General features: G+C 41.0%; 1 protein-coding gene across 6 annotated transcripts in view; it reads left to right on the top strand.

Annotated features, from left to right (window-relative positions):
* LPAR1 (lysophosphatidic acid receptor 1) overlaps positions 1-23,558 on the top strand; it is a 104,807-nt gene that overhangs the window by 40,830 nt on the left and 40,419 nt on the right. For 5 of the 6 annotated variants that reach the window (XM_077817758.1, XM_077817760.1, XM_077817759.1 and 2 more), the window contains one exon: positions 12,488-13,235. In XM_077817758.1, coding sequence (XP_077673884.1) covers positions 12,488-13,235 — 748 coding nt within the window. Of the gene's footprint in view, positions 1-6,223; positions 6,301-12,487; positions 13,236-23,558 lie in introns of all 6 variants that reach the window. The other variant, XM_077817761.1, reaches the window with a different exon arrangement.

Genomic DNA, 23,558 nt, shown 5'->3' on the forward strand with positions numbered 1-23,558 from the left:
GATTATCCTACATTAACCTCAAACAAGGTTCTTTGGGTCTATCACATCTTTTAACATGGGACTTAAAGAGTTAGTCAAAATTTAACTAGTATAAAAGATCACTGTTTTTCCGTAGCTTTTCTTTGGTACAAGGATAGATTATCCATAATCTGTCCATACTGTACATTAATTTTGCAATTCAATTTGGTATGGCTGTTAGCTCCTCTTTTTTTATATTCAGTATGCGGAAAAGAAGAATGAGGGGGGATTTGATAGCTGCTTTCAACTACCTGAAATGGGGTTCCAAAGGGGATGGATCTAGACTGTTCTCAGTGGTAGCAGATGACAGAACGAGGAGTAATGGTCTCAAGTTGCAGTGGGCAGGTTTAGGTTGGATATTAGGAAAAACTTTCTCACCAGGAGGGTGGTGAAGCACTGGAATGCGTTAGCTAGGAAGGTGGTGGAATCTCCTTCCTTAGACGTTTTTAGGGTCAGGCTTGACAAAGCCCTGGCTGGGATGATTTAGTTGAGGATTGGTCCTGCTTTGAGCAGGGGGTTGGACTAGATGACCTCCTGAGGTCCCTTCCAACCCTGATGTTCTATGATCGATTCACCACTAACTTGCAAAATAAGTAATGTCCCTCTCTGCCTTCAGTGCCTAAAATCTTTGCCCCATTTTAATCTTTCTTTTGTTTAATGTGAAATTATGTGTAGATCAGGAAGGACGGTTATGGTTTGTCACTGTATGTAGTACAGTGTTCAATATAATTTAACTTCCTTTTGTTAAAACTTGCATGTAACTTAAAATGTTCTCCATCTCAAGTTTGTGCTCGCATTGTATGTGAAGATGTGTGCACATCCTGATGGCTATGCAGATTATTTCTTAGAAGTTTGTGAAGATTATGAAGTTTAGGAGAGGGAGGTGACTAGGAAATACGAATAACTTCTGTTAAAGCTGCTCACTGTACGTACCAACGCCTCTCAAATCCTTCAAGGAAAGGCACTGGAACGATGAAAGAATCTAAGAATAAATCTCTCAGGTGTTGGTTACTTTTCCCACATACAGAAATGGATAGCCGTAGGTTGTAAGTTCTTTGGGGCAGGGGGCCATCTTTTCGTTTTGTGTTTGTACAGCATCTAGCACACTGGGATCCTGATTCATGCTTAGGGCTCAGAGGCATTACTGCAATACAAATAATAATAGTAAAAAAATCACCCCCCTTCGCTGAAGTAGTAGTAAAGACTCAACGTAACCAGGACTTGACAAACATGATTCTTCATCTTCAGAGTCTTGGACTGATTTTTTTAAAGTGTGACTTCCTCCTACTCCTTTTTCCTCCTTCCTTTCAGACAATCTTTCCCCCTCACCTTCATCAAGGCTAAAATGCTACAGAGAGAGAGACGTTGTAGGAGTCTCATAGTGTAGTAGGTAGAAAGCTTTACTGAGTGGCCAGCAGGAATCTTGAGGAAGCATTTCAGGATGCCTGGAAGGCTGTATATTGTTTGCAAGGGGAAACGATAACTAATGATGTTCTAGATAAGATAATTTACTGCATAGAATGATTAGAAGGTTGCCTTTAAAGATGAGGTGGTGGATAAGGGAAAGATTATTATATTTTTTTCCCACAGTGGGAAATTAGAAGCCAGAAACAGTTGATCCATCCTGTTTACACTTCACAGCTTCAAGAAGAAATTATTTGCTCTTATGAACTAAGAGCTCTTCGAGCACTTCAAACACGCTAGAAAGGCTGTCGTTCTCTTGTGTTTTTGTTTATGTTTTGATTTTTGATTTTGCCAGCAGAGGATTTTTGCCAGCAAGAGCTACCTAGTGCTAGATGTAAATGGAGACACACAAATAAATAGCTGGAATGGCTCTAAAAGGGAGTACAGAAGACAGCTTTCATTGTCCTCTCCGCGCTTGCCAAACCAGTCGTCAGAAAGCAATTCTCCTCTTTTTGAAACGGAATAAGTTTCTGTTCCCCCCTCCTCTCCATGTGTTCCTGCTTCTTCATGGAGGAGACTTGGATTCCCATGTACTAATGCTGTACCTTTTTAAAAGTGTGGCAGTGAGTAGGAGGGGAAAAGGGAAGGGAGAATGCAATGGTAGCTGATATTGGACCTGTGTATTTTCAATCCCATTTCTAGCAGCCCTCTATTGGCACTGTTGCTTTATTCTTCCATGTGCTTAATCTGAACTCTTTTCCCTGTCTCATTATACTGTATAATCCTATAAGACATGCTGACATGCCGACCTCCTCCTTACATTCCTTATGCCCATTGTGAAGGTGAAATCCTTGGTCAAGATATCATGACCTTTAATGTAGGTGATGTGAAATGACTATTTGCTTCAGAAAAGGGGGAAATGCACAGCATTGGGGTTTGCTTCTTCCAAATGTGGCATAGTAGAAAACTCCAGTCACTGACATGTGGCTAAATACTGGTAGTGCCAGCAGCTTTGAAAAGGTGATTAATTGAACTCTTTAATTGCAGTACAATCAGTGGAATTACACTGACAGTGTTGGAATAAAATGAACAACAAACATTAGAGGGGAGAAATGTTGATACGTTTTTCATTCCAGCAGAAAGTGTTGCTGTAATTTAAACTAATGAGACTATCTTACTAGTTTCAGAGTAACAGCCGTGTTAGTCTGTATTCGCAAAAAGAAAAGGAGTACTTGTGGCACCTTAGAGACTAACCAATTTATTTGAGCATGAAAGCTCATGCTCAAATAAATTGGTTAGTCTCTAAGGTGCCACAAGTACTCCTTTTCTTTTATCTTACTAGTATCTCCCTAGTCTAGATTGTCGTAGGATGATTTGGGTTCGTCTGCCTCCACAGTGGCTATTCCTGATAGGCTGTTGAACTGTAGCTCTCAGCGTCCCCGCTGAAGTCTGTTTTGATAATAGACTTAGTTTTAATGCTCATAACTATTGACTCCTGAGGACAGCCTTAATATAGAAAAGAGCAGCAAAGCTATTACTGTCCCCTCCACTTAGACAAAACAGCATTGTCTGTGGTTTGGGGTTGGCTCCCAATTGCAGGACTGAGCAGAGTGAAGTATGTAGCATTTTTCCCCCTCCAGGTGAGTAAACAGATTAAAGACATTACCAAACCAGATCTCTGGTAGTGCTGAGTACTTCGAATGAGAGAGCAAATCCGCAGTGGTCAGACAGGCCAGGAAATGAATAACTAGTGATAAACATGAATCCACCCAATTAGAGGCATTTCATAAGGGGAAACTAAAATACTGTGTGGCTTTCTCATTGCACCAAATGAAATGGTCAGTGTTCAAAATATGTATTCATGGTTACAGAGTAGAATAGCATTGTGTTTTATGGACTTCTGGTTGGTTGGGCTTGAATGTGTCACTGATAGAGAGCCCATTGTTGCCAGTGTCCCAAAAAGAGGGGTTCTGTTATGTACATCTTCATATATTCCGTTTACACGTGTTTCATGAAAGAGTCCATCAAAGCAAAGTAAACTGAGAGACTGATCAATGCTGTCTGTGTACTCAAAGGTCCAGTATATTGCCAGGAAAAAGTATTTCAAGAGGTAAATACTGAGTAGTCTTACTATTTCCATTTAAAAACTTGTTTTTCTACCCCAAGCTAAATGTCCTATACTAGTAAACATAATTCTAAATAAACATTTTCCTTACTGGGTAAGTTTTCCCATATGCTTACCTTGCTTGTACACTGCATGGAAAAGCTGGAAGGTGTATCTTATTTGGAGGTAGAGAGTGATCCAAGCATCCTATTGTAGAGAACCAATCTTGCACCCATTGAAGCCAATCAGTATTTTGATATAAATAGGATTGGGCACAAAGTCTACGCGTTACAGTTCACTATGGACTGAAAGCTCTAAATGCATTTTGATAGCTTCTTTCATCCCAAAGTACATCAGTGCAGAGACTGTGTTTGTACAGCAATTAACACAATCAGGCCTAGAACTTGATTGAGGCCTCTGGGAACTGGTGCAATTACAAATATTTTAATAAGAGCAGTAAACCTGCAGTTGCCAAGTGAACATCCCAACTTACTGTGCAATGCAGTCCAATGACATCAGAGATTTTCTGGCCAAGATTTCCAAAGGTGGTAATGAGTGATTTTATGGCTGCCTGGCTTGACGCCTTTTAAAGGAGCCTGATCATTTTAGGTTGGGTGCTCAGCATTATCTGAAAATGGTAAGCTGGCACCTCTTTCATGATGCTTTCTTGTTTCAGAATACAGGTTTTTCATTACAGTCGGTCAGTCTCTGGCTGTTATGGTTGCTGAAGTGCATTTGGTCCACATTTTCAAGGCTGGCTGGTGCAGTGATTTTGCAGATTCATTTGCAGAATCTGAGACTCAAGCTGTGCGTGGACTGGACTAGTAATCTCAGTAGATACTAACTCAGATGCCTAATGCAATACTTTTAATGTTACCATTGTTAACTGTTTCTCTGCTCATCGAAGCATGTAAAGATAAAGGGCCATATTATGAAGAGCTGCACAACCTACTGAGTGACAGTGGTATTGTAGCACAAGAGTGGTCTTGGAAGAGTACCACACCTGCCCTGTCTCACTCCTCAAACCCCTCTCTTCACCCCCAGTGCAAGAAGGAGTCAAAGCCCAGGGATATCTCAACCCCCTCCAAGGAGGCGACAAGCTCAAGGATTCCAGAGAAAGGGGGTGATCATATTTTGAACATCTGCATGATTTACTGTGAGTGACATCCTAGGGGAGTAGAGCTTCTTTTTGCAAGTAGAGCTTGGAAGAATAGCATCCCCTCTCCCTTACCTCAGCCTGATTACATGTTTTTGGAAGATGTCGGTTTCCATTTTAAGTTCTCATCTAAAACCACTTGCATGTTAAGGAGCCAGTAGTAGCCATTTGGTAGACAGACCTAAGACAGAAGGTAGCTTCTCATTCTCAGTCAGTCCTCTTTACTTCCCAAAAGGAAAGCACCACCAGAAACTTTACATTTTCCTCATTCCAGGGTAGAATTCTTCTGAGAAGCCTGGAAATATCAGAAAAGGAACTTGCTTTATTGATAGCGTGTTCTTGTTTGCTTGTTTTTAAATGTCACTTTTTGAAATCTTTCTAAACTTTTTTTGGCTTCTCATTTCCCTCAACTGCCTTGGACAACAAATTCCAAATATGTAGTTGGGTTTTTTGTGTGTTGTTGTTTGTTGTTTGCTGGCCTGGCGGCAGGGAAATGCTTTTGGCAGTGATAGCGAGGGTATCTGCAGGGGGACTGGGAGCATGCGGTAGTAACGTTTTAAAGGGCTAACTGGACCTGACTGAAACATAATTCCTTTTACTATTCAAAACAAAACTTCAGTAAAATTGCCAGTACTCCATTTATCTGAGTCTAGGTCTGTTGGACCCTTTGGCAGACTGCTCAACCGTCCCTTGGTAAGAAAAGGATTTTGAGAGTCAGAGAGCCAAACTTCCTGCTGCCTGTTCTTTTCTCATTCCAGGGGAACTATTTTTTAATTTTTCTTCATAATAAGTTTACAGTGAATAACCATTAAAGAAGGTCAATACCCACTTTGGTTTTACAGGCAACCTGTGGAGGTCGTAATCATGGCTTCCAACAGGATCTGTGTCTCCAATGAATTATGCTTTCTTGTAGTAAAACTGTTCCTTTCTGCAGAGTCCCCAGTGGCTGTTCATTCCTTTTGGTACGCTTTCACATAAACCGCTCAATATTGAGGACAGATGCTACACTCCATAGTCATTCAAGCTTTCACTGGGCCATAACACAACTTGTTCAAAAAGCATACTAAAGATATTGGGCTTGATTCCTATTGCCAGAACCATGTGAAAGGACCTTAAAATGGGTGTAAATATAAGAATTGCCACCCCTTTGAGACCTCTTTACATGGTTGGAGGGGTTTTAAAAGGACTGCAGTATAAATGAGAGGCAGAACCATTGTTAATAGAACTCGCAGCTTACATCTTGAAGGTGTATCAAAAATATATGACTTTGGAAATACGAATTTTGAGCCTCAGAAGAAGGTATAAGGTTTCACTTGCTGCACTATTAGTTGGGTTGGCTTGGGAGAAACAAAAGCACCAAGGTAGTCAGCCAGGGTTTTCTTCAAAGGATAATGTTTATAACCAGAAAACCAGTCATGTAACATAAGTAAAAAATGGAGTAACAGAAAACTCCCCTGAGCTGGGGTTCAATCCAGACGTGTGAACTGGTTCCAGAGCCCTGCCGTAACTGAAACATTCTCCCTCTTCTGTGTCTCAAGCAGGTAATGCATAGTCCTTTCCCTGAGCACCTGTGTGACTGGTAGAGGAAGATGAGCTAGTTAACTTCACTGGGAACAAGGTATTATCTCTGTACATACTCAGGCAACCCAGAGGGCTTACTAGCCTGTACTGAAGCCCGTTCTGCCACATTTGCACTACAATCGTTACCTGTGCTAGCTAGGTTAAAGTTAGCACAGGTATCCCCATCTGTGCAACAATCCTATCTTTACTTTCACTGTAGATGTACCAAAGGGCTGGTCTACACGACCGCACTAAATTGATCTAAGTTACATAACTTCAGTTACATGAATAACGTCCCTGAATTCGACGTAGTTAGATCCACTTATCGTGATGGCTACACTGCGCTGTGTCGATGGGAGAGTGTCTCCTATCGACTTCCCTTATGCTTCTCAGGGAGGTGTGGAATACACAAATCGACGGGAGAGTGCTCTCCCATTGATTTAGCGTGTCTTCACCAGACCTGCTAAATCAACACTCGCTGCATCGATTGCAGTGCCAATCTACCGGTACGTGTGGACATGCCCTTAGAGAGGAGCAGTATGGTTATTAGCACTGCCCATTCATGTATGTGAGCAGCCAGACTTGTTCATTGCTGCCCCATGATATGGCAGGTTACCTATAAAACCAAAGAAGGTGTTGACTTTCCTTCAGTACATCTCTTGATGCCTACAGTTCTTTTGGGTTTTTGTGGTGGTCTTAGCAGTCATGGGCTGTGGACATTCTGGGCATGATTCTCATGCAGATTTAGAGCACAAACTAAAATGACTGTTCAAAATGTATGTAAACTGCTACCAGATAATGTTTTACACTCCTATTATAAGATGTAAATAGCTACACATGATGTGAGGCAGTGGAGAATCAGGCTCTCTGTGCCCACGTTCCCCTTTTGTGAACTTCACAGCAAGGCATTTACTTTCTTCTAAGTTTAGGAACTTGAAAATAAGGGTTAATATCTTTACTCAAAAATACATTTTGATGAATACATTTGTGTGTAAAAAAAAAAAAAAAAAAAGTAGGAAAAAAAGTATTTGTTACATTTGGTTTTTGTACCTCCTTTTTATCTTGCACTCTGCAGCCGAGTCATTTTAGTCTGTGCTCTGACTCTACGTTTACCACTAACCAGACCCTTTTCAACTTGCAATGTTACTTTTCTGAAATACGGTTTTGTAATTATGGCATGGGTGGGGAATTATTCATATGCTGACTAACCTTTTACCCTTTATTCTGGGCCCCTGGCTGGGATTGCTGGTTTGTCTCTCAAGTCTAGCCTTCTGGGTACATTGGTAGATTTAAAGTCATGTAGTTAAATTCAAAGCAGCCGTGCTTTTTTCCTGACAACTCCTGTAGTAAATACTCTATGTGAATCCAAGTCTCTCTCAGTACAGAATCCCACATCCTTCCTGACTCTAAATTTCTGCTGAAGAAACTGTCTTCTGGATCTCTCTGAGGGCACTCAGATTACTGCTTTTCTCCGGGATCTTTGTTAATTAGGAAGCAAGGTAGTCAAGATCTCATCTTGCAAAAGCAATCAGTCTGCTCTGAGTTTCATTGGCTTTGGGAAGGCTGCATACAACTTGAATCCCTTTGCAAAATTTCAGGCATTGAGTTTTATTTGATGTTTTGTTATACGCATGATTTTGATCCCTCCCTCAACATTTAAAAAAAACCAAAAAGCCTTCATCCCTTCTGCATGTTTTCTAACAACATAAGAAAAATGTGGCAGAATTTTTAATTTTAATTCTAGATGAGCTTTTTGCTTTTTTGATAAAAACTTATTGGGGGGATTTTAAAACTTTTTTTTTTATTCTTTCAGCTTTTAAAACGTCAGGTACCATTGAATAAACATTTGGAAATTCCAGAATGAGCCATTTTCCAGGTCTGAAGATTACACAATGATAACGCACTTGAGTGTTCTTTTTTAGGTAGGCTGGGTAGCTAATTTTAGAGCTGTTCACTAATGAGCTTTGAAAACTGTCAGGTCCCAGCAGGCTTTATATACCATGACCATTAACCCTTCAGACCCTCCCAGTGCTAACGTATGCTCCATTTAGAAAATATCAGTAAATTGCTAGTGGTCTGAAAACTTGTCAGTATTTGTTTTTCACCCTGAAAACCTGGTCTTGCTGCAGTGAATTCCCAGAGCTCTTCTCTCGAGTTCCTGCTTCAGCCAGCCAGCACCCCCCTCTCACTCACATTCTCTACCATAAGAGAAAAGGTGGTGATGGAATCTTCACCAACCTCAGATATCCTGGTCCTCTTGACTCACTGGCTCCTCTTTGCTAGCCCCTGAGCTGTTCCTGTGCCATTCCCCAGAGCGATGGAGTGGATGCTCTTGCAATTCTCTTAATACCAGGTTTTTCACACACCTGGCAGAGGAGGGAGAGTAGCTGAGGCAGGATGTTCTTTCCCCATCCCACTATATCCTGCAGGGTGGTCACAAGACAATATCAATGATTTGGCCCTAGTGGGGTTTTTAAAAAAGGGAAGTTATGAGCCTAAAGGAAAAAAGATAGGAAATAGCCATCTTTGAGCCCTGTGCAAGGTTGGCTTTCCTGCAAGAGTGAAGATTGGGCATTGGTTAGAGGGGCAGAGTGAATTTTATTCATTAAATCTGAGTGCTGAATCTCCTGGCCTTGTCTTGCTTTGGTTAGAACTATTTCTAATAATGTTTTAATAAATACAGTTTTACAAATGTGACCGTCTCTTAACAAACTTTTATTTTATTTTTTCGGGAGGAATTGGCTCTTTGAGAAGTAAGCTCAGCCTGATGTGATTAACCAGGTACTCTGAGACTGGCTTCCTTCTCTTCTGCCTTTCATTTGTCTCATCTATGCTTCATAATAGACTTATTTCCTGAACATTATAAAGATGTATTTAAGATGAACATTTGCAATTCAGTTTAAATCAACTTCTGCAAAAATCATCTATTACATGGATAAGGTAAAGTTTAGGACCTTGAACATCTGTTTTTAACTGGGCTATGAAATGCTGAGAGTAAAACTTCAGGAAATTAAAATATAAACTTCCCTGCCTCTTTCCTGAAGGGGCAGGAGCTGGGGACAGGCCTGTATGCTTATGCCATTATGTTAGGTTAACACTTTGGATGTCCAAAGACATCCCCTATTCTTTTATTGCTTGGCCATAAGCTGTCATGTAGAACCATTCAGTATATAAATGAATTGCCTTGGAATCTCAGCGTCAGTAGTTGGGTGGTTAACTCTTCTATAAAGATGTGTGCTGGAATTAGGAGAGCTGATCAGCTGTAAGCTCCCTGTTTGAACTATGTCAGCAAACCACACCTGATTACTATCCCAGATGTGCCTCTTGAGGTCTCTTAAAACTCCAGTAGTGACCATGAATCAATTGCCCTTTTCCTTCTCAAGAGCAAACACCTGCATGTCTGAAATGTAGAAATGCCTTTCTTTCCCTTGGGAATAGAGATGACTCTTACCAGCAATTACAGACTTTAGACTAACATCCACTGAAAAGCAAAGCTCTTTCTTTTTGAAACTCCTCGAAAGAGCAGTTTGTAGAGCACTGTGCCCCACTGTCTTCAGTATTATTAGACTCTACAGTCAGGTACTTTTTTAGGATACTCAAGTTCTGTAGCATTCCTGAATTTAACCAATCCTAGTTTAAGCATACCCTATATTCATATATGCATTGTGTGCATATATATTTCCTGCTGGCTTGGTGATTGGCTTTTTATACATAACTGAGATACATTACACTTAACATTGCTACCTGTAATGCATTGATTTTATCATAGCTTGCTTATGGGTGTATGGCGTGGTGGGGGTTCTGACAGGAAGGTGACAATGCTATATACTCAACTGTTATATGAACTGCATTTTTTAAGCTAGCTCTATTTTGCAGAACTACTACAAAAATGCAGTCCTCAAAACTGTATTTGCAAGGATAAACTGGCTTCTCTAATCGGTTGCGGAGAGGCAACACTGAAGCTAGACCATAAATATGGGGATTGACTATCTGTGAAAAAGAAATTCCAGCCACTAAACTTAGTGCATGAATGTAACAGAGAACATCCATTGATAGATTTAAGACCAGAAGGCACCATTAGATCATCTAGTCCAACCCCCTGCGTAACACAGGCCAGAGAACTTCATCCAGTTTACTCCTGTAAAATTTGCAAAAAGTCTGGTTTTCAGATAATCCGATTCTGGCAAAGCTTTTTATAATGTTCACTAATTAAATCCTATACGACTTCCCCTCTCCCAAGTGTTTTTATACTTGACCTATTATTCTCTCACAATCTTTAAACAAAGAATTTAAAGCCATATGTGTTATGTCCTTAAGTCTGTCCTACTGAAGGTATCCACTGTACATGAGTTGTCCTATTCAATTGAGGGATTCTATAAGAGATTTTAATTGATAAATAATTAGGACTTAAAGGCCAAACGTCTAGGAAAGGGCTTTATTTAAAGAGTTATAAAAGTTAAGCTCAGCCTGCTAAGAAGTGTTTAGGTTGGAGGATAAAATTATTGTAACTAAAAGGACATTTTTATTCCTTAAGTTTTACCTGCTCTGCAACACGTTTTGTGTATACGTGGAAAGTTTTGCCATGTTGGTTTACAGGAATTGCCCTAATAGTGTTGACTTTCACAAATAAAAATTAGTGCAAATAACTTTTAATAATTCCAAAGAAATCTTTCTGGGGCTGTTTTTACTCCGCTCCACCCCCCAATTCTGTTTCCCAGTTGTGTGCATACTTAGTTCTAACGGGTTAGTAATACTAAAAGTACAGGTTTATACACAATGAGTAGAGCTGGCTGAAAAATTCTGAATTATTTTGAGGAGGATAAACAATTTTGTCATTAAATTTTTTTTTATTATTATTTTATTTTGACCAGTTCTAATAGTGGGCCTTGTTCTCCACTCCATGATTCCCACCCATTCTTACACAGGTGAAATTCCAGTGCAGTCAGTTGAGTTCCACAGGCATAAAACTAGTGTAATAGAGTGGAGAGTCAGACAGCGTGAATAAATAGAAGATTTTTTTAAAACCGTCTTTAAGTTGTGCTACATAGTGCCGCAACAATAATATAAGTGTATGTACCCTGGAGTTCGCCTTTTGGGAATTCCATCCTGCATAATGATTTGGGAAGGAAATAATTTAGTTAATGAGAGAGTGCCCTTTTTTATGTTTTAAGAAAAGTTTTAAGATACTGGTAGGGTGTAGGGTTGGTTTGTTGAGCCCATATAAGCATTCAAAAGGCAATCCTGAAAGGAGAATGAATAGATAAAAACCATTCATCTCTAAGTTGGTTCCTGATACAGCTGTAATGTCAGGAAATCAAGAAATAAAGCTTGATGCTGTTAATATTAGTATGGCTAAAACTTTCTGAATATTCCCTGCCTCCTTCACCTCACCCCAAACTAAAAAAGCCATCTTGGGTGATACTTTGATTTAAGGCACAGACCTGAGCAAGGAGTGATGCTTAAGCTATTTAATCTCAGGTGTTGAGGGACTTGATTAGACTAAAATTGAGGGAGGGAAAATAGTGAAAATAACAGGCCTGTTGCTTTTGTTTGTGGTGTTTTTATTTATTTCTTGGGCAGTGTACTGAGTACTACGAAGGATATGGAGTAGACAAGCCCTTGCACCAAGACATTTACAATCAGAGATCAGCTATTAAAGTAAGCTCATGCATTCCATGCTGGAGAGAACAGAAGGAATGGTAGGGGAATGCCTTTACTGAATGTCACCATTGGAAAACTTGAGTGATGAGCTTGCTGAGATGCATGCTAAAAAGGAGGTGCCCTGAAAGAAGAGGAATGGTAACAGTTACCCAAGGCAGTCTAGTCTATTTTTATGTATCAGTAACATACTTAATGGTTCTTTTAATACTGTTTAAAGCTCTCACGTTACATATCATGGGCAGCACTGTCTGTATTAAACTTGATTTATTTTTTAGAGGGACTGTATGTGTAGCAGGCTGTCAGAATTACTAGGCAGCTTACAGCTACCACAGAAAAAATTCTACCTCCAAAGACTGGATACAAGCAGGATATAAGCACCTTTGGTTCCCTGTAGTCTGACTGCCAGTTCTAGCATTGTAACAACAATTGTATTGTCATCTTGAATATGAATTTAAATATGTTGTCTGCAGTATTATTCATGTTTCCTTGCTTCAGCATGTGCCTTACTTGCAGAGGCAGGTTTGCAGTCCCTGGAATGCTGCTTTAAGTTCTGATGTCTGTTTTCTCTCTTTTTTTTTTTTCAGTCCACAGTCATGAGTGAACCCCAGTGCTACTACAATGAAAACATTGCCTTCTTTTATAACCGGAGTGGAAAATACTTAGCCACTGAATGGAACACTGTCAGCAAGCTTGTGATGGGACTGGGTATTACCGTCTGTATCTTCATAATGCTGGCCAACCTCTTGGTTATGGTGGCTATTTATGTCAACCGCCGCTTCCACTTTCCTATTTATTACTTAATGGCCAACTTAGCTGCTGCGGACTTCTTTGCAGGGCTGGCCTACTTTTACCTAATGTTTAACACGGGACCCAACACTAGAAGATTGACTGTAAGCACTTGGCTTCTTCGCCAGGGTCTCATTGACACTAGCCTGACTGCCTCTGTAGCCAATTTGCTGGCCATTGCTATTGAGAGGCACATTACAGTCTTCCGAATGCAGCTGCATACTCGGATGAGCAACCGACGAGTGGTGGTAGTAATTGTTGTCATCTGGACTATGGCCATTGTCATGGGTGCCATACCAAGTGTCGGCTGGAACTGTATCTGTGATATCACTCACTGCTCCAATATGGCGCCACTCTATAGTGACTCTTATTTGGTCTTCTGGGCAGTTTTCAACCTGGTCACTTTTTTGGTCATGGTGGTCCTATATGCTCATATCTTTGGGTATGTCCGCCAAAGGACTATGAGAATGTCCAGACATAGTTCTGGGCCCCGCAGAAATCGGGACACCATGATGAGTCTTCTGAAGACCGTGGTCATTGTGCTTGGTGAGTGTCTGCTTCAGCAAAAATGTTCCTCTCTGTTTCCCATAGCGTAAGTTAATAAAACATTTCATTAGTGCTAGAGGAGAACTGGAACATGCATGCTCAACCTTCCCATTGGCACATCATAAATTTGTGGGGGATGGGAAAGGGAGTGATGAGCGAGCGAACACCAAGTGTTCATATCAGTCTTGCAATTACCGTATTTATGGCAGTGATATCTGAACCTCAATCATTCTATAATTCAACATCTGTCCTGGTAATATAATTTTTTTAAGGGGAACACTTCAGGGAGTGATGGAAAACAGGACATGGATTATAATGCTGATATGCAAAAGGCAGAAACAGTCCCTTCCCCAGGGGGAGCTTCACTTACATTTCGTGGTCCATTATAAACCTGCCCAGTGCAAACATATACCCTCTTTCATAGAAACTTTATCCCCCGAGAGTTTTCCTGGTGCTAGGCCTGTGTATTTGGCAGAGCTAAGCAGCTGCAGCGCAGAAGTGGCACAGAGGTAGCTGCTACTTGCTGCATGCTTTTCATCTCCCAGGTAAGTACCCGCTGTGTTTTCCCTCTCTTGTTGCTCAAGAAGTGGCGCACTCTCACAGGTGTCTGTTGCCATATTTGGAGATAGTCCAGGTAACAAATGCTTGACTTGCTTTTGTGGCACAAAACCGTTCCCTCTGTTCAGTGACTGATGATGTCAAAAACTATTATATCTCACCAAGTGAAGTGAAAGTATGTCTCGCTAGGTTCAGATCTCTATTATATAATGTTCAAATGCATGGACATCTTTGTTATATTATTAGTTACATTAACATGAATTGGTGGAAGTTTATATTTAACTGCCTACTGATTAATCTTGGAGCAAGAGGCAAGCATCTGTGCTTTAGTTTCATCAATACAAGCAGGTAAGTGTTGGTGTGCTGACTTAGCTCACGCTTCGGTAGAGGAGCAAATGTCTGTGTGCCATAGCAAGAACAAGCTGGAAATTTACCAACAATCCATGTTACTGTATTGTCTCTTTACTTGCATCATTATCATGTTTTGCTTTTCTCTCTAGGGTAGAAAAAATTGTTTTGAGGTGGGTAAGATAAAATGGGTAAACTTTTCCCTTGATTCATGGACTGCCCTGCTCCACTCAGCACTGTTTTTAAACCCAACCCATCCTACCTCCCTTTCGCCAAATTCAGGCAGGCAGATGAGGTTCAGAAGAAAGCTTCAGCTCTGAGCATATCTTCTGAAAGCAAATCTATGTTTTCCCTTTTGGATGAACTGCCACTCTTTTCAACTGTGTCGCAGTAAAGTACTTCCTGTCACGTAGCTGGCTGGTTAAATCCCGTAAACCAGGCAAATAGTAAGCATTTCTATCCGTGCTTTGAAATAGTAAAAAATACTGAGTAAATCTCATGTGGTAGTTAATGCCAATTATGCTTGGGACTAAGATTGTCTGTGCAGGTAAAAGTGAGGGGAAATCTCTCTCCACTCTTCTCCTTTCTCCTCGCAGTTCAACCAGAAGTTTATGCTGAAGAGTTGAGTATCAGATACAGCCTTTCCTTAATAGTAAGGCTGAGCTGAGAACTTAAACTGAGAGACCTTCTCTCCTGGGGCATTGCTGAAAACAGTAGAAAAAACTCAGAAGGTTAATTAGCATAAATCACACTAATTTAATGTCACTGCTAGTATCTTTAAATAACAACCACCATGGCTCCTTGGTATGTTATTCTGAATAATAATTGTTAGCATATGCAGATTGCTACATAATTTTAACAGGCTCATTGCACTTGACATTACTGATTCTGTAATAGTGCTGACATCCATTCAGTGATGCTCATATTCTCTGTATGCACTAAATCTTAGGCCATGTCTTCCCTCGCAAGCTTACAGTGGCACAGCTGTACCAATACAGATGTGCCACTGTAAGAGCGCTTGTGTGCCCGCAGCATACTGACAGGAGGGAGCTCTCCCGTTGGCATAATAAAAGCAGGCCAGCAAGCAATGGTAGCTATGTCGGTGACAGATGCTCATCTGAGCGCTTACGCCAGCAAAACTTGTGTTGCTCAGGGGAGTGTTTTTTTCACACCCCTGAGCAACAAAAGTTTTGCTGACATAAGTGCTAGTGTAGACGTGGCTGTAGTCCCATAAAACACTTCTTGAGAAGTCTTATAAAATTGGTTTCCTTAAAAAACAAGAATGAATGCGCAGGTTCCAGCACTTTACTGTGTTTGTTTTACTGTGTGGCCAACTCTTCTATGAAATGGCGTAACAGGATATTAAGTATAGGGCACTTGAAGTAGCCTTTTAAAAATAGATTAGATGCTTACATGAAAAATAGAAGCTGTAGTTACACTTGCTAGGACAATCTACAAGGGCTGTGAATCCTCATGATCCAGGGTATTGGGCTGACTGCTAGCTGGGGTCAGGAAGGAACTCACTGTACCACTCTACTGGGTGTATTATTGCCATTAGCTATATGTTTGGGGGGCTTCTTCTGGAGTATCGGACATTGGTGGCTGTGGGGACCAAGGGACTGAAGTAGGTAGACGACCAGTCTGTTCCAGTAATTTTCCTTATCTGTAGAAGCCAATTAAAAGTCAACATTCAGCAACCATAGCCACACAGTTGTTATAGCTGTCGCCTTTGTGGCTGTGATTTGCAAATGCTGATTTCATAGTGATGACCACTGTAAGGATTACCGAAAAAAGTAAAAATTAGTATTTGAGGCCAACATATTCAAACTTGGGTCTCTAAAGTTACCATCAAGGCCCCAGTTCAGCAAAGAACTTAAGCATGGGCTTAAATCCCATTGGGGCTTAAGCACATATGTAAGTGCTTTACTGAATGAAGGCCTTGAATAGGTTGCATGGTTTTTATAGCCTTTGACCACCTGTACAGTCACCGGTGCTGAACCCCTCGGAAAATCAGCGCACTTGCCTATGTATGAAACATGGACATAGCTTTCCCACTTTGGCCTCCAGATGCATTTGGACTCTGGCCTTCAGGTTTAATTTCCTCTAATTCTCAGATGAGTTATTCCTCAGTATTAAGGACAACAGTTTGTTGGCATGGTTTAATGGTGATCCATCAGCCAGTGAGTGATGCCTTTCATGCAATCACGGCACAATGAATAGAGGTGGAAGTTTCTAGCTGGGCTTTCCAGTGAGACTTTCAAAGCATAGCATTCTATATCCACACTATATTATTCGCCAGTATGGATCTCAGTAAGAAATCAGACTGTCGGGGGGGGAGGGGAGCCAGAGAAGGTGCGGGGGGGTAACATAATCTTGACTTCTGGAGGCCTGCTTTTAGGTCTGGTTGAAAATGTTCATGGTGAGCAAAATGAGCTTGATTTCAGTTATAGCAGCTTCTAAATGTCTTTCTGTATAGCAAACTGACTGCACAAGTACACTATAGGGAAACTGTGCTGGGATTGGTTTCCCAGCCATGGGATAAGATATATTTTCAGACCCGTGTGGAAAAGCTCATGGAATGTTTATCTCTATTCTACTTGGCTCTTTCCAAATCAGCTTTCCCTTTCTGCCTCAGTACATTACCCAGAAGAGTAGAAGTTGGGCTTTCTTGGTGGTCTAGCCGTCAATGCAATGTAGTGCACTAAAGTCTGAGGCAAAGCTCAGCCCCTCTACAGAGAGAGGGGAAAGGAAGTGCCTTGGTTTTATTCTCACAAGATCTTCTCCCCTGAAATTCCCTGCAGCTGACTCAAGAATGCAGTTAGTGCGTGCTAGTCCTCTAGAACTGGAAGACCGGGTTTGCTCAGCACAGAGCTGCTTTGGTGCAGTGTGGGGAGGAGGGTAAGGTGAGGATCAGAATGAAAAATGAGTTGGGGAAAGAGGCTCTAGAGGAATCCTCAAATATAAATCAACAAACACTGCAAAGAGATGTAATGTTGATCTTATTTTATAGTCCTCTGAATCCATAAATATCCTCCCCATAAGTCAGTCAACAAGGGATTCTTTCAATTGATTTCTAAACTTACATAAACTGGTCTTTCTGAAGTTAGCCCATGAGTGTAGAATTCTTTTCCGTCCATCCTTACTGCAGTTTCAAGGGGAGGCGGATAAACAAAAGAACTTCTTGTTTATCAGCCCCAGTAAATGCCTAACAGTGTCTGCCATCCCCACATCTCATTGCCTTGCTCCAAGCGGACAGCCACCCAAGAGGGAAAAGAATCCTCTTCTGATGGCTATGCTGTCAACATGTGTGGGGTGGAATCCAATTGAGTTGCATAAGAGGACTCATTGTTTCCCCAATGACTAAGAGGGCTTGAAGCTCTGGCTGGAGCGGTCGGGAGCCGGCACACTGCGTCATCCCACAGAGCTGCTAGGGTGTTGAATCCTGGGACTGAGTCAAAGCAGAAACTAGATTTTTTTTTTCTTTTTTTGCTTTTCATGCCCGTTTATGTTTTCCCCTTGAGTAAAATATTTTAAACAGAAGGAAGTGATTTCATAGTTGAGGCCTTTCTTTTAACAAGGCCTCTTTGGAAATCTGTAATATAACAAGAACATAAAGCTCTTTCTCCATAACATGCCTTTTTGCTCTGCTTATGCAGAATTGATTCGTATAACAAACACAGACGTAAAGCAGGGTCTCGGTTAGGCTGAGACTCAAACCATACCGACAGCATTTCATAATTGCAGTGTTATATTAAAGTAGAAAAGGGAATTTGCAGAAAGAACCGAACTGATACAATAAGCTTAAAACATGCAGCTTTCCCCTTTTGTTGCTTATCTTCGAACGCTCTTTGAGGATGAAGTTAAACCAGTTTTCCTGTTGGGTTTTTAGTTAAGTTGTTATCTGAATCTTCTTCGCTAGCCAGATGCAGGGCTGGAAACATTCACTGCTATATGAGGAAGTCGGGTATTAAAGCTCTGAACCAGGACTCTAGAGATCTAAGTTCAAATCCGATCATCATCTTAGACTACAGTACTTGTGTGACCTTGGAAAAAGTACTTACCGCCAGATTTTTTTTAATGCTATTTAGGTGTCTAGGTACACAGATAGGTTGCGAGTGGAATTCCTAAAAGCACTTGGGATATATCTGCATATTTAGATGGCTAAAGACATTTAAAAATCTGGTCCTTAATCTCTGTTTCTCAGTTTCCTATCTGTAACATGGGGATACACACAGGGTAAGCAAAAAAGTGTCTTATCTGTTTCAAATTTTAGCTGTTCATGGCAGGGACAGTCTATCTCTCAGAGCCTCTATGGCAGGGGTTCTCAAACTTCATCTCAACGCTACCCCCTTTTGACAACAAAAATCACTGCACGACCCCAGGAGGTGGGACCAAAGCCTGAGCCTGCGCAAGCCCCGCTGTCCTGGTCGGGGAGGAAGAAATGAAGGCTGAGCCTTGCCACCCCGGGGCAGGGGGTGTGAAGTTGAAGCCCGAGGGTTTCAGCCCCAGGCAGGGGGCCTGGAATGTGAGCCCCATTGCCCAGGGCTGAAGCCTGATACCCGCTGCCCAGGGCCTAAGCCCTTGGACTTCGGTCCCGGGTGGTAGGGCTTGGGATTTGGCTTTGGGCACAGGCAGGGGGCTTGGGCCCTGGGCCCCAGCAAATCTAATGCCAGCGTTGGCAACCCCATTAAAATGGAGTCACTACCCGCTTTGGGGTCCCAACCCACAGTTTGAGAACCGCTGCTCTATGGTAATACAAATGAACAAATAGTGAGGGTCATTCATGGCGCACATTATAGTGTGCAGCCTCATTAGAGGCTATCCATAATACAGTGTGGTATTGTTACTGTGCTTCCATAGGAGGGAGTCAGTGGGGCTACTCAAAAGAGCAAACACTACAGCCAGTAGTCAGAGTTTGCAGAATTGGCTCTTGTGTCTGTCATTGAAATTATAGGTTTCAGAGTAACAGCCGTGTTAGTCTGTATTCGCAAAAAGAAAAGGAGTACTTGTGGCACCTTAGAGACTAACCAGTTTATTTGAGCATGAGCTTTCGTGAGCTACAGCTCGAAGTGAGCTGTAGCTCACGAAAGCTCATGCTCAAATAAACTGGTTAGTCTCTAAGGTGCCACAAGTACTCCTTTTCTTTTTATTGAAATTATAGTAACAACTCTTCCCAATTAAATGATAGAAATGTGACAAAGTTGCATATAACAGAGCCACAGGTTTATTCCTTCCTTTTTTAGCCTCCCTCCCTGCACATTGTCAATATTATTTTACCAGAATTAGTTATGTATATTGACTTTAACTCCGTAGCTGCCTTCTGTGACCTAGGTGGAGCAAGCAATGAATTCCTGATTGCTTGCACCTAGACTTCCTTGGGAACTGGAAAACCCGCACAATTTGTTTTCCCTGAAATGTAAGGGCACTGGCAGTGTGTGAGAGTGATCAGTTTAGTTTAACCTGCAAGACTTGGAAATAGAGGTGGACGCAGGATTATAATGAATTTTAGTTGTTAACCATTTTGCCATAAGAGTGTCACTTTCTTTAAAGGCCACCCCCACCATTGCCATGGAGAGATAAATGTGATGGAAACATCTGAAAGTTCACGGTAAACTTCTGGAAGGGTAGAACTGCTTGTTGACGGGAGTGTTTTTTCTGCCACAGTTATGATTTGCACAAGAGACTTTAATTCTTTTTACTGACTCTGAAACTCTTTCACAAGCAGGGTACCAAACTGAAATGAAATGTGGCAGACAATAACTAAGGTAATATAGTGAGCTCTTATGAACCGAATTAATCCTCCGGGCTGGGGGTAATTTTCATTTTGCTTGGTTAAAGGAATATAGCAGGAAGTCACCTACTTCTCGACATATGCAGTTGGTTACAGCAAATTCCACTGTGTTATCAGTAACTTGTCCCCTAACCAGGTGATTGATTGATTTTGACATGCAGTTGTTACATGGTAGGATGAAAACCAGCCAATACTGTGGAGACTGACTTGTTTAAAAGATGTTTTCAATATGTATGTTGTCTGTCTGTTGTAACTGACAGACAGTGCACCTCACAAGTGTGTCCACCCATCTTTGTCATGCATTAGAGAAGTTTTGTTTAAATATAAAGCAACCCCCATATCATTTAGCAATTTTAATGAGCTAATTCCCCATACTGGCATATAGACACAGCTCATATGATGGTGAATGCTTACATTTCATGAATGTCTATTACTTCCTCAAATCTTAAGGCCGCTGACCTAACTTTTTATTAGCTGGATTTCATCAGCTCTCAGGTGAGTGGACTCAGGGACTGAGGTGAAGGCAAGATTGTCTAGGCAGAGCTTGGATGTGGCTTTACTTAAACTCTGGCAGACCTTCCCTGCCAATAGATCATTATTTCTATGATCGAAAGCAAACACTACATTGTAGCGGTGCGACACGTCAGTATCAGGGTATCAGGATCTTTTAGTAGAGCAGGGATTTAACTTGGCATCTGTGGTTAATTGTGGCACCCTGTTGACTGGAAACTCATGGTTTCATCTGTTCATCCTGTTCCTGTAGAGTTTGTCAACACAAAGTGCATTGAAGCCTTAATATCATTTTCCCTGAGATCATTCTTCTGCCTCAGGTGGCGCGTGACCAGGATTCATCATTGAATATTGTCCACTAGTTGGATCATTAGCTTCCCCGGCCTAAGCCAGGTGCTGCTGGAGGGTGCGACCTGGGTGCTGATCTGTGTCCCCCAGGAGAACATTGAAAATGCGTATCTCTTCGTAACTTTAAAGCACTGTTCTGTTTAGCAGGCATGGCCTGATTTGGAGGGTTGTTAGGGGTTTTCTTTTAATATTGACAGAGAAGGCAGTTGTGGTGTTGGTGGGGGGCTCTGCTTCCCACAACCACTCTGCAAAGGGCACCTTTAAGAACCGGGGTGCTCCTGGAATTGGGAAGCATAGTAGAATCTCTTCAATGTGAGGGGCTTGTTCATCCTTCGCCAACCCTGCACGGTAATGCTGTTTGTGTGTTGATTCAGGCCTAAAGGGAAAACAAGTTCTGTAAACTCAGGAATTGGCATCAGGAATCGGAGTCTGGCCATCAATGACTTTCTGTTCTAAAACAGGAGAAGCAGTATTTGGTCTCCTGGTGTTTTTAGATAGGTATATTTTAAAAGCACATAGACTGTGAATTTAGCCCATGGTCGAGTAAACTGGGAAGTTGCAGCTGATGATCTATAGACGAAATTGATCATATCTAATGTATTTCATAGGATTAAATTCTCTTACTACACTGAAGGTATTTATACATGAAGAAACAATGAGTTTGTAACATACTGTAAAATCATTAGTTATAAATGATGGATATGGTACATGTCTGATAACTATTATATTATACCATCAAAGATACGATTTGAATGAAAAAGTGAAATCAAATTTGATACCTTAAGGATTTCTGCATTTTAAATATGTTTGAGAGAGGTCTGATTTTTGTTTTTACTTTGTGTTTTTGTGTTCGATGTCATTTGCGTTGGGGTTTTTTGATGATTTCACGTAAGGACTTTCAGAGCAATTGTGACTTAATTCTAACACACGTCCAAAGCTCTGATGGAAGGAGGTAGCTGCTATAGTTCTTTTTTTTTTATTAAAGATGATCTGTACTGCTAGTTTTATAATGCAGCCCTTTTTCGCATGTCCCCTGCGTAAAATGTTGGGTATTGTTAGATAAAAGGTTGAGTACAATCAGTTTGTGAGGATGATAGACGAGGAAAATCCAGCTATGCTATACCTTTGCCATGTAGTTTGCCATACATGTCTTGAATTTTTGTCATTACTGTCATCATGGAAAGAATAGGCAGATAATTTACCAGCCCAGGCATAAAATCTTTTCTGATTTTTTTTTCCTGTTTAATCTGTCTTGACTATTGTACTAACTGGTTTAGACCCACTTATAATACATAAGAAATTTAAAAAATGTGTTATGCAATTGATAAGTCAGTTCTTGCATCAGCAAACTATAGGTCCAGATTCTCATCTGTAAATCTAGATAGCTGCATTCAAGTCAGTGAAGTTATTCAGACTTGCATGACCTGAGAATCTGGCCCAAAATCTGTAAATCATTACCAGAAAAATAACCTTAGTTTTGAAAGTCATTTAGTGATTTGGTTTTGGTTTGAGAAAAAACACTGTTTTTGCATGCACTCTTTGCATAAAGAATCTCTCTAAATTTGACTCAACTGGCACTCCTAATAGAATTTATTTTCTTGCAACTCATTATCGTTTATCTCTTATTTGCCATGAAATCAGCTTTATCATAACTAATTTAATACTTGTTTGGTTGTCAAGGATGATACTTTAATAAAAATGAATTCTACTGGTCTACTTGATCCTCAAAATAATGGAGATTGACATATTGGACACTATTGGCATATGTCTGACTCGAGGCTTCTCAACAGTTTTGTTTTCCAAAAACAAACCAATGCTCGCGCACATAGCTGAAGCGACTGTAATTTGAACTTCGAGTTTAGAAAATACTGTGGTAAGTCCTTTCTGTGAACTCTACTTCTGGTTTGATGTTCGGACAGTTTAAAACTAAAGATATTTCTTTCTTTCCCTACTGCCCCTCCCAGTGAAATCTACTACATCCACAAGTAACACTGATGCATCTTCAGTAAATAGCTTTTCTCTAAAATATTTTAAATTTCCTTGTTGAATTCATGGCTTCGCCCTGGGAGAAACCATCTGGAAGTTTGGCTCCTTTGACTTAATAGGACATTTATTTTCCTTTTGGGTTCCTTTGAGACTATGGTTTGAAGAACTTCTGTGGAGGCCTAAAGGAGGCATGTGGTCTTACGTTTTGGGGGGAGGGAGGAATCCCTGTGGGAGGGCCAATACCTTACAGTGGGAGGAAATGATGCCTCATTTATAAAAGACCTTTTCCTAAATTCAGTTCAGATTAACACCTTTTGTAGGGAGGCACATATTGGAGGGGAAATGGAAACTCTGACGCATTCAGCAATGCGTGGGATAAAGATGAATCTTGAGTAATCCTTCTTGTTCTGTACTCTTTCTCCAAGTTCAGTTCTTGGTAAAGAGTCTTGGAATAGTGACTTGTAGAGACTCTCAGTTTAAAAGTACTTTTTAGGATCTCTTTCAATGGGTTTCTTTAAATAGCAAAATTGAGGCTTTGGCCCTATTCTGGTGCGCATAATTAACATGCTGTCAAGGTTCCTTCCCCACTCTGAACTCTAGGGTACAGATGTGGGGACCTGCATGAAAACCTCCTAAGCTTATTTTTACCAGCTTAGGTTAAAACTTCCCCAAGGTACAAACTATTTTACCTTTTGCCCTTGGACTTTATTGCTGCCAGCACCGAGCGTCTAACAGATATATAACCAGGAAAGAGCCCGCTTGGAAACGTCTTTCCCTCCCCA

This window comes from Eretmochelys imbricata, chromosome 5, assembly GCF_965152235.1.
Source record: "Eretmochelys imbricata isolate rEreImb1 chromosome 5, rEreImb1.hap1, whole genome shotgun sequence".
NCBI lineage: Eukaryota > Metazoa > Chordata > Testudines > Cheloniidae > Eretmochelys > Eretmochelys imbricata.